The sequence below is a fragment of the Fopius arisanus genome, unplaced genomic scaffold (assembly GCF_000806365.1).
Source record: "Fopius arisanus strain USDA-PBARC FA_bdor unplaced genomic scaffold, ASM80636v1 scaffold00079, whole genome shotgun sequence".
In the NCBI taxonomy this organism is placed as follows: domain Eukaryota; kingdom Metazoa; phylum Arthropoda; class Insecta; order Hymenoptera; family Braconidae; genus Fopius; species Fopius arisanus.
The window spans coordinates 536,593-553,621 of record NW_011887818.1 but is presented as its reverse complement, the minus strand read 5'-3'; the positions used below and the strand labels follow the sequence as shown (position 1 = coordinate 553,621).

Sequence of the window (17,029 nt, the reverse complement as noted above, 5' to 3'; positions counted from 1 at the left end):
GCCCTCGCGACCTGTTTGATTCACAGGTACACCCGCAAAATTAGTTCCGCCAGTTCCGCTAGGAAACTTCGCGGTTGAAGCTTCGCTATTGGCGTTAGCAATCTCCCCTATAATTTCTGCTATAATCTCTGGTAACACCACTCTAAAATAAATCGTCGCGCCCTCCATCACGTGGGATAGGTACTAAAGATATCAGTCGCGCTAACCCCCCGAGGTAGACCTCTACGTAGATATCCATCCTCTTTGGTAAAACTTTTATTGAAGTAGTGTTAATTTTTTTCATTGTTTCCGACGACAACTGGGCGTTTTATAAGTGATTTTTTGGAGAAATTAGAGTAATCGTCATGGAGAAACCACAGAAAATGCCCAAAGTGGCCAAGGTAACAGGATTTTGTTTGAACGAAAAATTTCAGAGGGCTCTTCTCAAATTTTTAAATTCTTTGAAGGATATGAGGTTAGATGGGACACTGGAACTACTGGAGAAACAATTCAAACCACTGATATCTACAATGCAATGTTGATTGTTTTGTCAATTTTACCCCGATGATTTGTAGCACCTTTCTTTTACGCTATATGTCTCAGCATATAATTTTTGTATTTTCAATAATTTCATTATCATAAATTTAGCATTTTTCTATGATTGAAACGCAGGGAACTTAAAATCTCGCTCTTTACCTGACCTAGCACTTTATTCGAAATTATCTATACTGAATTGGCTCATTTTAATTCTTTTCCACGTAGTATTTACTAATGGTTTAATTCTAGGTGAAAAATAAAGCACCAGCAGAAATCCAGATCACAGCGGAGCAGTTGCTTCGGGAGGCAAAAGAGCGAGACCTTGAGATTCTACCTCCACCACCAAAGCAAAAGATATCAGATCCCCACGAGCTTGCAGACTATCAGCAACGAAAGCGAAAAGCCTTTGAGGACAACATCAGAAAGAACCGCATGGTTCTCTCGAATTGGTTTAAATACGCCCACTGGGAAGAGACCCAAAAGCAGATCGATCGAGCACGATCGATTTACGAGCGTGCCCTAGACGTCGACCATAGAAATATAACACTATGGCTCAAGTACGCCGAGATGGAGATGAGAAATCGTCAGGTGAATCACGCACGAAACCTGTGGGATCGAGCTGTCACCTTTCTTCCTCGCGCCAATCAATTCTGGTACAAGTATACGTACATGGAGGAGATGCTGGAAAACATTGCTGGTGCACGACAGGTGTTCGAAAGGTTGTGATGAATTTTCTGAAAAATTTTAGTTCTACTTTAAATCAAATCAAATCAAACTAATCCATAATTTATTCGTTCTTATCATTAAATCTTTCTCGTTTATGTGTTCAAACATCTTGATTTTTCTACTTCAGATTTGTATCTTTTCAATTTTACTCTGGAACATTATATTTTTTCATTTTAGTAAATTTTATAGTGTGATAAATTCTAACTTTCTATATTATCAATTTTTCCAGGTGGATGGAGTGGGAGCCTGATGAACAGGCGTGGCAGACATACATCAATTTCGAGCTGAGGTACAAAGAGATCGACAGAGCGAGGAGCATCTACGAGAAATTTGTCACTGTCCACCCTGAGGTTAAGCACTGGATTAAGTATGCCAGGTTCGAGGAGTCCCATGGGTTCATTAATGGTGCCAGGAAGGTCTACGAGAGAGCTGTGTGGTTTTATGGGGACGAGCACATCGACGAGAAACTGTTCATAGCATTCGCTAAATTTGAGGAGGGCCAGAAGGAGCACGAGAGAACAAGAGTCATCTACAAGTACGCACTTGATCGACTTCCCAAGGACAAAACCCAGGAAATCTACAAAGCCTATACTATTCACGAGAAGAAGTACGGGGATCGGTCTGGCATTGAGGATGTTATCCTCAGCAAAAGGAAACACCAATACGAACAGGAGGTCAGGGAAAATCCATCTAACTACGACGCCTGGTTCGACTTTCTCAAGCTACTCGAGTCTGAGAACTCCTTGAATCATGAAGAGATCAGGGAGATCTATGAGAGAGCTATTGCCAATGTTCCACCCTCCAAGGACAAGGAGTTGTGGAGGAGGTACATCTATTTGTGGATTAATTATGCCATTTATGAGGAACTCGAAACTGAGAATTTGGAGAGGTGCAGAGAAGTATACAAAGCTTGCTTGGATTTGATTCCTCATAAACATTTTACATTCTCCAAGATCTGGTTGCTCTATGCCAAGTTCGAGATTCGACAAAAGCACCTAGGAGTTGCCAGGAAAAACCTGGGGATGGCACTTGGAATCTGTCCCAGGGATAAACTTTATAGGGGGTATATCGATTTAGAGATTCAACTAAGAGAATTTGACAGGTAATTAATGACTCAACTTATCATCAACATATAATTAATGAGAATTTAGTGTCAATAATGTTTCATTTAGGTGTAGAAAACTATACGAGAAATTCCTGGAATTCGGCCCCGAGAACTGCACGACCTGGATGAAATACGCAGAATTAGAAACATTGTTAGGGGATATCGATCGTGCTAGAGGGATTTATGAACTAGCAATATCTCAGCCAACTCTGGACATGCCTGAGGTTCTCTGGAAAGCGTACATAGACTTCGAGATATCTCAGGATGAACCCCAGAATGCAAGGAATTTGTTTGAGCAACTTTTGGAGAGAACTTCACACGTTAAAGTCTGGATGACGTACGCCAAGTTCGAGTTGGCGAATCCGGTCGTTGAGGAGGGGATTGACAGTGTTATTTTGGCCAGGAGGATCTTCGAGAGGGGTAGCGCGGCCCTAAGATCGAGTGGAGAGAAGCAGAGTAGAGCACTTCTCCTGGAAGCTTGGAAGACTTTCGAGGAAGAAAAAGGTGACGAGGAGACTCTCACCAAAATTCTTGAGAAAATGCCAAGGAGGGTCAAGAAGAGGAGACGAGTCATGGGAGAGGATGGTTCTGAGGACGGTTGGGAAGAAGTATATGACTTTATTTTCCCCGAGGACGAATCACAGAAACCCAATCTCAAAATTCTCGCTGCTGCTCTGCAGTGGCAGCTACAAATGGCTGAGGACTCCAAGGGAAACAACGAGGATAATTAAACTCAATCAAGGAAAATTTACACTCAATTTTTCATCGAGGGGGCTATTAATGGATTATTAAATTGAACAATAAAATATTTTGCCCACTTTTCCATTACGCAGTACAATGGTTTCGTAATTAATTGGGTAAATGAATTGTCCATGAATCAATGATTATATTATTTATTATTGGTAAGAAATATACAGCAGCGTATAAAATATTTTCACAATAAACGAATTCATTTGTACATAGAAATTTTTCTTTGTCCCATCTAATAATAAACAAATCCCCCAACATTCTTCGTTAGTGGGCGTCGAACAAGAAATTATGGCTCGTAAGTGCTTCGTAGATTGTATTGATAAATCTTGGCGGAAAATCAATTATTATCGACGTTTATTATTTGTAAGAAAAATACAGCAACATATAAAATATTTTTACAGTAAAACAATTCATTTATACATAAAAAATCTCCGTTGTCTTGTATTCTGCACAGACAATCGTTAGGTTTCGTAGAAAAACATACAAGAGCGAAAATTCCTTAGTCCCTGGCAGTTGCTGGGAAAATTCACTTGGAATGAATTCCTTGGACAAGATTATTCTCTTGACTAGTTATGTAATAAATTTCACAATGTAACAATTTATTTGTCTTACAAAATATGAAAGGAAAGGTCTTCACTTCATGGACTGCTTTTTCTTCTCATCACTCTCGACCCCAGACTCGAGATCTGTGCTCATGCACTTGGTGAGAATTGATGTTCTGTGATAATTCAATCTGGCCTTCTGATCTGATAACCGAAGTTTAATGGTCTCAACAAGATCCATGAAAAAATGAGGGTAACCGTCGTATCCGGGGAAGGCGTTGACGTCAATTATTGCGTATCGTCCGGTGTGATTTTCGATGACAACGTCGACTCCCACAAGAACAAGGCCAAACAGCTTCGTCGCTTTACTCACGATCTTCTTGAAAATTCCGTAGTTGGGCTTGACCGTCAGGGCTTCATCCTGTTTTGATATCACAGACCATTCGGAGGTCGATCCACTCTTCGAAACATCGTGAGAGCTGAAGAACAATGTGCCCAAGGTCTCGCAATCCTTCGGGTAGAAATTCTTAAGACTGGGACGCTCCACCACGTGGAAGTGATTACCAACTATGTACACTTTGTACAAAATTGCATTGTGATTTACGAAATTCTGCACTATGCAAGGGGGTTGGCAGTCTTTCACGCCCTCTTCGTTGAATATCACCATCATCTTTAAAAAAAAAAGAAACATTCCAGTAGGGAATCGATTAAGTCATAACAAGTCGAATTTTAGAGTTTTATAACTAACGGATTTATCTCCGAAAGGATTGATTTTAGGAGTAAATATATAAAGACTGTGTTTGTCAGAAATTTTATCACGAAAAAGTCCTTTGAGGTTTTCACCTTGTATTTACAGTTTCCAGAGTAAATTATTAACACAAATGACGATTTCTAAATTCTACTGAATTGGTAGGCAATACTCCTTAATATTGTTCAAATCCCTATTTTATTTACAGTTTTCTTATGATGGAAACGTGAAAGGTAAATTTCAGTTCAAGATTTTCGAAAATCCAAACTACATCCATTAACTTACCAAATAAAAATTGTAGATGAAGGGCGACTTGAGAAAATGTAATGTAATGATGTTGATTAACAGGTAAATAACATAGGAGGATGAATTTCCAGAATTACCTGGTGAGCATTGCTAGAGCCTTGGGCCAACAATGGTTTACACATGAATGGAAACTTGATATTGTGCCGATGGAGTTCAGTGAGGTTGTCCGACACGTTCCGCGATTTTAATTCAATAGAATTGGGAACAAAAACATCTGAAAATGGATCAAGGTTCAATAGAATAAAAAATCAAGAGAAAGCTGTACTCGAAAATAAATGATGAATTATTATAGTACATTTCGACGCTAGGTGGTGAGGAACTTTTCTAATATGAGGTGAATATGAGGTCTTATTGCGTTTTTAACTCGCCTTTAGCTCGTTCTGTAATTTCATGAGGTAGAAAAGTTCTTCACGGCCATCTCGAACAATATTTTTTGTTATTCAGTCCGTAGGCAGCGTTTTACGACCACGCAACAGTGGTGAAGCGTTGCTTCACGAACTGAGTGACAAAAAATTACAATTGAATATAGGGCGCGGATAATGTCGTAAAGAACTTATTAAAAAAAAATTAATTGCCATTCATCATAAGTTTCTGATTGTAAAAAACAATACAATTTATCAAAATTTTATTATAATATAAAAGTTATTCTATAGAAATCAATATTGAAATATCAATTATGAATAACGAAATTTTATTTTCTGGGGATAATGAGAAACTTTATGATTGTTTTCCCAAATTACATTCATTAACACTTCCCACTTGATAGAAAAACATATTTGTGAAATACTTCATAAGTACGAGAAAAATTCATGTGAAACCAATCAAATTTCCAGGACCAGCACTGAAATTTTTCCTATCGAGCACTTTGCATCCTTTTTTGGGTGCACTCAATTTTTATCTGACAATAAAGCGATTTTCACTGTTTCATGAAATAAGTTAGAGGAGACTTTGTCTCTCAAACAATGAATTACCATTACACTGCATCTCCCTGAGTATTTCATAAGAGTTTTGACGATCTCGCACTTTCTTGACACTCTCCAGTGGATCCACCACGATCATTTTTGGATTTCTACGAATGTAGCTCTCAACTCTATTTACAACAGCTCTGGCCTGCACATAAAAATGATAAGACCCCTGCTGACGCTCTTAAATCAATCAAAAACCTAAAGTAACGATGGGTTTTAGAGAATCGACCTAAAAAAAACTTGAGTTTCAGAATAAACACGATTTAGCAAATAAACTCTCGAACATTATCTCTAAATCAAAAAGTAACAGCAAAGTTGGTAAGTAGAATTCCACTTCGCTGAGTACTCCTGATAAAATTTTCGCTATCTCTCTTCATTCTGAGATATTCTTGAAAAACATAGCTATTAGTAAAATGTACTAATTTTGTAATTTTTCCCTAGGGATTTGCCTAACGTTTATAACTGAAGTTTATAATCGCTAGAAACTAATTCTTTTCATACTTGAGAATCTCCAGCCTCAGCATGAGCCAGAGTATCTGTTAGTTTATGGAGAAAAACGTCGAATGGTCCCTGAGAGTCAAGACTGAAGTTGAGATTCACCTGAAAAAAAAACAAGAAAAATAACCTCGTCACAGTCCCAAAAATTCAGAAAAAAATGCTCACCAATTTGAGGACAAATCCTTGCTTCGCACATACATTCTGGGACTCATTCCATTTTAATTTCGATCTCTTCTTCTCCGATAACCAGTATCCAATGACAATTCTCTCACCCGTCAGACACTTCTCCTCGCACATTTTACATCGACTGAATCACCAGCTGAACATTGCTCCAAAGTAATTAAAAGAAATCCAGCTAACTGTGTGTTTTATCACTGCGTCGAGAGAAACACATGTTAAATGGCCTCTTACCGACAACAGTGTAAACACACCAACTGCCTTTGACGTAGATCTCCGAGGCAGGTTATGTTTCTCATTATTCAAATTACTTTTTTCAAGGACCACTGGTTGGGCGGTCCAGTTGTTACGGAGGGTACACGTGATTGTTGTTGGTATTTTTGGCTTGATACTCGGATATATTCGTCAATACCTTTATCGCAATTACGCATACACTATTCATCGATTCAATGATTTTTTATGAGTTATATTAATTTATTAGATTTTTTTTTCATTGTCTATTTAAATTCAATTTATTCTAATTCATTTCCATACGTTCGTTTTTAAATAATAATTGTAGATAATTATTCATTGATAATTTACTGGTAAACAATTAGTTTAATAATCAGGTAAGGATTACTCGATAATTATTTAAAAAGCCATGTGTGCATCAACTGACCAATTCTTTAGTATAAAATAATTAATGAATACAATACTCACTATAAATCATTGCTATTGTAATTTTTAGATTAATAATTGAAGAGAAGTATGAAGAAGCAGTTCGATAGTTATTGGAACTTATCGCTTACTGGAATTTGTTAATTACTAATAATTGTTGTGGATTATTTATTTATTTATAATTGAGAGAGAAAAAGTCGAAATTTGAACAAGTGCGCATCAGATTCACGCGTTAATTCTGTTTTTCCATCTCAAGTATATTTGGAAAACTAACATACTGATGTTAATTATGACTGATAAATGAGTATTTTTATGCAATTGGTGATAGTCTGTAGACTCGTACTCAGCCATTATGACCTCGGGACTCAAAACCTTGAAATAAATAACTCATTCTCATTGGATTGAATTTTTACGCGTTATTTCACGAGGTGTACTCACTCGAAATCTCGTCAATATCGGTATCCCAGAGTTCGCCTGGGCTTTGATCTGGAGCCTGTACATAAATATTTATGAATCATTCAATTTTATTCCCGTATTCTAAAATAGAAAAGTATTTATCAATGCTGTTCCAAAATTAGATAATAGCCACAACCATTGGATATTCCAGTTGTTCAAGAATATTCGTCAGGAAAAATTCGATTATCAGGCAAACAAAATTCTATTGCAGCAACATAAAATCGAGAAAACAGGTTTTTGTTCGTTGCTTACAATCCTATCCATTCCAAGAGTATTAGTTTCCAAATTAGTCCATTAAATCGTTATGCCACAGTTCTCTAACTGCCTTTAGCTAGGAAAATCGTTGAATTTTCAATATTTTATTTTCCATCAGGACTTTTTTTTGTTTCTGGAATAATTCCCAGCACTCAACATTCAATAAACTGGTGCAGTTCTCTATAATTGTCTGTCTTATGAAGTCTCACCTCAATGCTCCTCTCCTGACGAGACGTCAAACGAACGCACATTTTCCGGGCAACCCCAGATCCCCTCAGACTCGACGTGACGACTTCCCCGAGAGAATATCGGCCTTCACTCATAATGAAAAGTTCTCCCTCAGAATAAGACTCTGCAGAATTTCCACGAGTGACTCCGTCAGACTGAAGAGATACAGAAGGCGTAGAGGTGACTTCTCTGTGACTGGTACCACATCTGGAGAAGTCCTTCGCCTCAAAAGATACAATATTCTCTCCACACCGTCCAGAGGACCTTCTGGAGCTACCCCTACTTCCAGAGGTCGTCCCTTTCTCATTTCTCTTCTCAGATCTCTCCAAATTCTCGAGACCTTCTGAAGACACCCTGGAGACATCATTCAAAGTCTCCTCACGACCTGAGAACAGGTCCCCTGGGTTTTCCTTATTCCTCATATACCCAGAAATCGCGACACACACCTCAAAATGCCTTTCGTTATGTTTATCCCCAGTAAATCCTACCGTTTCCGACATTTTCTCCTCAATCTCACCTATCCCCTCATTCTCTTCAATCCCAAAACGACAGCTTCTATTCGACTTTACCCCTGACCCTCCAGGATCATCTGATCTGTCACTCGAATAATTCGAAAGTAACGACGCAGTCTCGTCTATTCCACTGACCCCCCCTGATCCTATACGACTCTTATCCCCCCGAAATTCCTCTCCATCATACAATAATGGATTTCTCGTCATGGGTACAATTCCATCATTTAAATGAACGCAGACATTATCAGTGCCGGACAGAGCTGGAAATGAGACCGTTCTTGCCCCTTGATCCAAGCCTGATCTGACATTCAATACAGAGACTGTGTTATTCAGAGGCGTTGAGAAGATCGGTGGCTTCATCTGTGTCTCTGACTCCTCCACTTCGTAATTATTCTTCTCTATCACACCCTCCACAACTTCGAAATTGACATTGCTGTTGTTGCATAATTGCTGTAGAGACTCTGTCTTCGCCTTAGGATACAATTGGTCTAGAATCTCTGTTGTATTGATATTTGTAGATGACAATTGTTCTATTATCTCGGTCGTCTCCATCATTCCCTTCAACTTTCTGTCGATTCTACTGAGCAATCTGTCTACATTCTTGGTGTCAGGGTGCACTAGACTGATTATCGAAGAATTTTTCATCGTGTTGATAGAGGAGAGCCAGTTCTCGTCTTCGTACTGATAAAAAAAATAGTTCGAATTACTGTTCACATTTTCCATAAAACTACGAACAATTCGTTTATAAAAAAAAAAGGAAGAAACATGGTCTGTTACCCATCTATTCTTCTCTATATACCCCTACGTATAATGACAAAATAAATATATATTGTATATCATTTTATACATCTATTATTAGAATAAAAGAAAGTGCATGACACTTGATATTTTCATATTTTTGCTTCCAAATGGAAGTACTGCGATTGGTCCATTTTGCGATTTTCTAAGTTTGCCTGGAAATGATGTAGAACTGTCTAAAACGTGAGAATACAAGGTTTAAAGCCATTTGTGTCCGTGCGGATGGTCACATGATAATTAACGTTTAGGAAACGGGAAGAATTAAGCGGGTAAATTGTTCATAGGCCCTAATATGGACTTTATCTGTGCTAAATCGCAGCCCGATCGGTTGAGTAGTTTTCGAGATATCGGTGATTATTTCTGAGATGTTTTGTGGAAATATCAATGTGCTCTACATTGATGAGTCGGAATATATACAGGGTGTCCGAGATAAAATTGTACACCCAAATAACTATTGAATGTGGGTAGTAATCGAAAAATCTTTCAAATAGAAGTTGTAGGGCTCCAAGTGGGAAAAATAATGAGATATGTTTTGAGCATTTAAGTCTTCATGTTTTTATGCTACAAGCATAAGTTCATTTTTTTCATATGGGATCAAAAATTTTCTTGTAACAAAAGTTGTTGTACTCGATGAGATGAATCTAATGATGTCACACATAATGTGTTTTTTATGCTTTCTGAGCTCAAAAATACTAAAAATGGAACTTGTCAACGATATTCCAAATTCAGACACGATAAACAGAAAAATAAAGGAGAAACAAAAAGGCGCCAATGGATTGTTCTACTAGAAAGACGTTACAACAAGTGCTCAATGTTCCCACCATTCACTTCAAGACACAACTCAAGTCGACGTCGGAAACTCTGCACAACATTTCGAAGCGCTTGTTGAGGAATGTTGGCAATGGCGCCTCTGATACGTGTTTTCATGTCTTCTGCCGTCGTTGGTTGATTTTTGTAGACTACATCTTTAATGTAGCCTCATAAATAAAAATCAAGTGGAGTTAGATCAGGTGATCGCGGAGGCCAAAGAACAGGACCACCTCTGCCGATCCAACGACGAGGAAACAGAACATTGAGATAATTCCTTACACAAAGTGCAAAATGCGGTGGCGCACCGTCTTGTTGGAACCACATTCTTAGTCTTGTGTCAAAGTGTACATGTTCCAATAAAACTGGGAGGTCATCATGTAAAAACTGTAAATAGCGTTGACCGGTGACTGTTCCGTTGATAAAATACGGCCCAATGACTTGCCCACCAACAATGCCACACCACACATTTACACTCCACTGATGCTGGTGGTTAATGTGCTGAGTCCAGTGAGGATTTTCCATAGACCAATAATGGGAATTATGACGGTTTAATGCGCCAGTACTTTTAAACGTGGCTTCATCACTGAAAAGGACATTTTGGAAAAATTCGGGACTCTCGTTCAAGATCCCTATGGCCCAGTGTCAAAAAGCAACACGATTCTGTCTATCTTGTGCAGACAGTGCTTGTGTCAATCTGACATGATATGGATGGTAACGGTTCGATTTCAAAATATCGTGAGCTGTGCTTCGTGGAATACCTGAATCTCTCTCAATTTCTCTTAAAGAGATGTGAGGGTTCATGTGAACCATGGTCAAAACGGTAAGCGTAGCAGGATTGTCAGGAATCATCCGTTGTTGTCGTTGTCGTCGTTGCAGAACTCTTCCTCTTCGACAATTTCTCTCGATAATCCGAATGCATGAAGCTGAGGGATGACGTAATCGGTTTCGGTACCGTTGTCGATACAATCGAGCGGCCGCGCGATATGCACCTCGGCATTCTCCCAAAACCAGTAGAATATCCACAACTTCATTTGCGGAATAAACCATGATACGCGAAATCACTCAAAAATAATCTGAACTCAATAATGACCCGATTCGTACTATCTAAGAAACAATAAACACTAAGGTACACCAGATAGCTCTGGTATTTACACTTTGGTGTTTACTGGTTCTTATTTGAAGATAACTTTCTGTTTATCGTGTCTGAATTTGGAAAATCGGTGACAAGTTCCATTTTTAGTATTTTTGAGCTCAGAAATTTTTTAACCATCGATTCCATCACTTGGAAATGCAAATGGGAAACGCTATACTCATAATCTAATTTTTTAATTTCTGTTATAATCGAATTTACCATAATAATTTCTCTGAAATGCCGATGTGCAGATTCTTCAATGTGATTTTGTGGAAGTGAATTTATCCTACATAGAAACTCCATAAAAGTACATCGTCTATTGGTGTTGATTTCGGTCGTAGATGAAGGAGAAATTTGTCCCTCCCCCCTGGTGTGTTTCATGGCTAGATGCACCTCATTCGACCCCTCCGTTTTATTTTGCTCGAGGTCAGGTCCCTCTGACCTCGACTGTGCATCGCGCTCATTCAACCTGGAGATTGGCAATGAGTCACGCAGGCCCATTTGCACACCAGTATCGATCAAACTCGTGTCTTCATCGATCCTGACTCGTTTGGTGCAGGCCTCGTGGCGCAGCTGAAACGTGCCAGTATTGGCTCGTGCGGGAATCCTCTCTGAGTGAATCGAGAGGGGAGACATCCTCATGAGACAGAGATCATTCCTTATCGTCACGTGAGGACCTCTTTGCACTTGGAAATTCAGGGGTGCAGCACGCTTGCTCGACGGCAGGACTCGAGTAGATGAATATTTCCTTGGGAAGGGTTTAGAGATCACCCACGGCTCCAGAGTCCGAGGGTAACTTGACGACGGTTGTGCAAGGGTACCATAAACGGGGGACCGTAGTTTTCTGCCGTTTGCCTCGTCAAATTTCATTGACACAAGCCACTTTATTTCCAATAACTCATCGCTCAGCTGCTGCATTTGCACCTCCCTGGGGGACAATTTCTTTTTAGGTTCAGAAGATTCAAGAAAATGTTAATTTAATACTAGTCGAGCGCGCTAGCTATTTTCCATATAATGGGTTCTAACAAGTTTAATTTTCATTCAAAAACTTCAATATTAGACATTTTTTCTATAATTCTGATATCCTTTTTACTATTTTTTTTTATTAGACACATATCTTCTAAAGTGTCAATAACTGAGAAAAATCATAATTTTTGCTTCCGAATGGAAGCATTGCAAACGTTTAATTTTTCGATTTTCTAATTTTGCCTGGAAATGCTGTAGAACTGTTTGAAACATAAAAATACGGAGTTTGGGGGCCATGTGTATGTGTGCGGATAGTTACATGGTGGTCAATTTTTAGGGAAGGAGAAGAAGGAGGAAGAAGCAGTTGACGAAGCCTAGTTGGCAGGGGACATTTAACCATTACTTTATGTGTTAGTTTTTTTTTTCATTTTCCATTTTTATCAATATAATTGGTAATAAGCGTCCAAATGGATCCATATACCTATTCCGACAACGATTCTTTCTAAAAACACGTTGATTGGTTCATTTTCAAAGATCGGAAAGCGCGTGCAACGAATTTTCTCGGAAAAGAGGAAAAGCGAATTTTTTCCATATTTCCCTTGAAACGAGTATATCTCTTTGATTAATCTAAATAAATTTCATTGAGTCGAATATTTTGAAAAAAAATGGAATCGGAAGATTCGTTTAGGAGATATTCAACTTTGTATGTAAAACAATTTTGTCGAATATTTTAAAAACGAGTCAACTGATTTTATTATTATTTTTTTTTAATTTTCGTTACATTGTGCCTTACCTAGATCAACTAAAGATTCAACCATCTTCAACCCATTTGAAGAACAATATGAAAAAATTTCCATTTTTCTGTTCTTCTGAAAAATTTGTTGCACGCCCTCTCTGATTTTCGAAAATCAACCCATCACCTTAAAATTCGGAATAATGTTCCATCTTATGATCACAATGTTTCCTATTGAAAGTGGGTTTCATTGGATAATTAGTTTAGTAGATATTGTCATTTTTCTTTTTTTTTTTTAAATCGTCACCGGAATAGCTACGGATTCACTGGGAAGCTCACTACCTACTGTATTTCTAGAAATGAAAAATGAGAAAAAAACGCATAAAGTAATGGTTAAATGTTTCTTGCCTTTTTACGCTCCGTCAACTGCTTGTTTAAATGTGACATACTGTAAAAACTGGGAATAATCTACGAAAATTCAATGAAAATTCAATGTAACAAAAATTCATCGTAAACTATTTACAATAACTGTTAATGCCTAAAAATGGTGAGTAAATATTCCGATCAAGGTCACTTCCAGGCATCCAAATCTGAGCACAAAGGTGATAATTTGAAAAAAAAAAAAGAAAATTCAGTTTTTACCTGAAAGTCATAAACAAATGAATATTGGCCGAAATAGAATAATTCATTGATCCACTTGACCCGAGTATAAGATATTACTACCAACTTGAACAGAAACCAAACAGATTTCATGGTGTTTTAAGAAAATAATTGAAAAATTACAAAAACATCATATGCCCAAATCTACATATTATCGCTTCAACATTTGTCCGAGTGGTATAGTATATCCGCACTCGTAGATTCTAAAGCCTCAATAATTGAAAAAACTATAATTTTTTGAGTGTAGCATAACGTAAAAAATGGAAATAATCTACAATAACTCGATGGACATTCAACGAAATTTTAATACACTTCAAAATAGTCTATATAAATATATGTGCAGAGCTTACATAGAACTTCGAAAAATCAAACCAAAGTGATTGTTTCCGACGAGACCTCAAAATTAAATTTTTGTCGAAAAATCTCATAAGCCAATAAAGAATAGTCAGAATTGGACAGATTAGATGTCGAAGCTCATTCCATAAGCATATTCAATGTATATTCATATTGATTGAAACTTATTCAATGAGCTTATGGACTCAATAATAGTTTAGTCTGACTACTTGTCGAAAATAATGATAAAAAATAATAAATTTACATACAAATTTACATTGTGGGGTAATTTGAAAAAAATAAGACCTCTTCAAAGTTTCCTGCTGGAAATTCAGTGAATATCTATTGAAAGCCAGAGAACCCTTCGCAGATAGTGAAATACTGGGCAAAAGTCCGTTTGTTTTTCTTCCCTTCACAAAACCGTAAATTACAGATGAATAAACATACTCAGATACAGTTTGGCTGATACCGACTCTTCTTCTCATCTCAGAAATTATCCTCTTGGTCTCCTGGACAAGCTTCTCCGCTTTCAGTATAACATCCAAAGTATCACAACCCACTGAGTGCCCCTGCGTCACTTCCAACATTATTCCCGAGTTATTTTTTAAATAATTCTCAAGATGTTTGAAATTCTCTCCACAGTCCGTTCTCTCCTGCTCCATTTTACCTCTGAAACCACAGAAATAAATGTTCGGCATAAACATTACACTCTCAGTTCCTTTCTGCGATAAAAAAAAACGAGGAGGAAAAAAAGAGAAACAATAACCCAAGAATGTTTTTTTGTACTTTATATACAATATATAAGCAGGAATGTTTATGTAAGTAATTATTTGTATGATAATAAAGGATCTCCACACTTGCATTCTGTATACATTTTCGGAAGATTTTGTTTTTTATTACGTGTAGGCATTGTCGGTGGAAGTCGACTTGACTCTTCAGTGAATTCGTCAGAAATATCACCGAAACTAAGAAATTAGCTATTTTTTTAAAACAACCTTTTTTGTAAGTCTCCATTATTTACCATGCTTTCCTTGCTTTCTCGGATCAAAATCCTATCTCTCCATCAGCCATAATGCTTTGTACTTATCGGACAATTTGTCAAATCAGTTCTCAATGATTTCTCAATGAAAGCTTCAACCTTTAAACTCACCGTGAAAGTTGAACAGTAAATATAATTCCGTTTTCAATAAATGAAAAATTCCGATAAATTATTGACTAAATTTCAGCATTTCCAGGGTTTTTCAGTAACATATGGACCTGCAAATTGAGAACTACCCGAACACTCAAGGAATGAACTGATTGGTTATTGAATAATTCGCTAACAATTCTATTTAACTTTGTCGATGTTAAACACTTCAAGTATTTTCACTTATAATCGCACAAGAGCATCAAAATTATCAGGTACTCCCCCCCAGGTTCGTTGCAAATAAATGAAGGAGTCAAGTTTTTCAGGTAAAAAAAATGACAAGCGCGACACGCGATTTAAATTTCTTGGAAAGCTTGATGATTTTATTTGTTTGCCGGGAACATTGAGTGAAATGCCAGATAATTTTGAAGCTTGTGTGGTATTTCGAGGGATTATTTTTCCGACCTAAATGTCAGCCAATAGAATTGCACCATGAGCCGAAACTCATAGTTAAGAAATAAGAATTTCATGTCTGTCAGTTTGTCGCGGAGTTAATTTGGCTGGATTATGTTTTGTTTGTCATAGTAGCAACTGCCAGAGGCAATTATCAAAAAATGATCAATATAATACCATGCAGATTGTGCCATGCAATTCTATTGAATTATTGGATTATAATATTTTATTGATATTTGAGTTCGAAAAATAATCAGTAAAATACCTAGGAGCCTCGTTGAATGGTGCAAGTCTATTAAAATTTGGATGAAAAAGGTAATCTGCAAAAATTATCGGGTGTATCCTGATAAATTAAAGGGTCAAGTTTTTCGGGTTAAAATGTTTACTAAAAAACGACAATCTTTTATATTTGTAGAGAAGATTGATGAAAATGCCTGAATAATTTCGGAGTTCCAGTGCTATTCAGAGGATTCCCTCCAAATCTTGGTCAATATAGAATTGCAGAAATCTTGAAATCTACTCATACTCATCATTAATCAAAACTTTTCAATTAGCACAAGGATTTGTCAATCCTTTGTTTTTTTTGGCCATAGGTAACATAAAAAATTACCAATGCAATTATAAACAATGTAGACTATAAAATTAGCCAATATTGCCAGATAGCGTTTTTTTTAAACGTTCTTTTTATTTTATACTTTAGACTTCGCTATAATATGATTGATTGCTGAGCACTTGAAATTAGAGTGTAATTTTCTAAGAGTATCCACGAGCCTGTTATGTGGCGTGGTTGACAGTTACCGGATACTGAAGAGTTTTGTATGGCGTGTTACGTCACGCTTGACCCCCGACAGTAACGTATGTCGTACCACACGCTGGTTATATCGATTCTTAAAGAGGATAGACAGCTGTTGCCATAACTCTCCAAATCCCATCGTCTAACCGAATCTAACAATCAATAACCCCTGACACCCCCCAGGAAAAATTATCGAAAAATGTTCCCAGAGCGTATCAGCAGTCAACCGGGGTCGTCCAAGTCAGAATACACCAAGAATGCACGTGAAAATCGATACTCGTCGCTTTAACGAGACCCGCCTACCTCACCGTCCAATTTCACAACTAGTTAAAGGGGATCGCGTCACGTATCTCCCCCATTTCGTTTCTCATTCTCACTTTCCATGTCACTTAATCACCTTGTCAGATTAATTTCGCACACTCTATTTTCACAGTGCAATTATATTCCTGGAAGGAACTACAATTATTATTATTTTTTTCATTAAGAATGCTAATGTCTGCTAATTTTTTTATTTTCCCTAAACTGCAGTTTTTGTTAGTTTCATTAATTATTATATTACCCTCTTTATTATTTTCTCAACATTTTTTCATGCACATGTGTTTACTTACGTTTATTTATTTTGTTAAAGCTAATTGTCATAAAAATTAACTGAATTAGTAATTTTTTTAATTGCTAATAAAATGAATTCATATTTTATGATTTTCATCAGAATTTTTCCATTAAATTCTACTTCTAATTTGAATGTCATTCGTAATGACGATACAATTAGCCCGAGCCTTTAAAA

At 37.2% G+C, this 17,029-nt stretch overlaps 3 protein-coding genes across 8 annotated transcripts in view; 1 reads left to right on the top strand and 2 right to left on the bottom strand.

Annotated features, from left to right (window-relative positions):
* Positions 1–233: 233 nt before the first annotated feature.
* crn (pre-mRNA splicing factor crn) lies at positions 234–3,121 on the top strand. The gene is made up of 4 exons (XM_011310940.1): positions 234–380; positions 766–1,235; positions 1,472–2,344; positions 2,415–3,121. The coding sequence occupies exons 1-4, from the start codon at positions 345–347 to the stop codon at positions 3,076–3,078; spliced, it is 2,043 nt and encodes a 680-aa protein (XP_011309242.1). The 5' UTR covers positions 234–344; the 3' UTR covers positions 3,079–3,121.
* A 312-nt stretch (positions 3,122–3,433) lies between these two features.
* LOC105270176 (inositol-tetrakisphosphate 1-kinase) lies at positions 3,434–6,611 on the bottom strand. The gene is made up of 5 exons (XM_011310939.1): positions 6,322–6,611; positions 6,160–6,258; positions 5,665–5,803; positions 4,771–4,907; positions 3,434–4,309 (listed from the first exon to the last, which is right to left on the bottom strand). Exons 1-5 carry the CDS (start codon positions 6,451–6,453, stop codon positions 3,731–3,733), a joined length of 1,086 nt encoding a protein of 361 aa, XP_011309241.1. The 5' UTR covers positions 6,454–6,611; the 3' UTR covers positions 3,434–3,730.
* A 239-nt stretch (positions 6,612–6,850) lies between these two features.
* LOC105270172 (uncharacterized) overlaps positions 6,851–17,029 on the bottom strand; it is a 58,494-nt gene continuing 48,315 nt past the window's right edge. For 2 of the 6 annotated variants that reach the window (XM_011310931.1, XM_011310933.1), the window contains 5 exons: positions 14,321–14,542; positions 11,401–12,109; positions 7,911–9,122; positions 7,429–7,483; positions 6,851–7,362 (listed from right to left, as the gene is read on the bottom strand). In XM_011310931.1, coding sequence (XP_011309233.1) covers positions 7,334–7,362; positions 7,429–7,483; positions 7,911–9,122; positions 11,401–12,109; positions 14,321–14,542 — 2,227 coding nt within the window. In that variant the 3' untranslated portion in view covers positions 6,851–7,333. The other 4 variants (XM_011310932.1, XM_011310934.1, XM_011310936.1 and 1 more) reach the window with 4 other exon arrangements.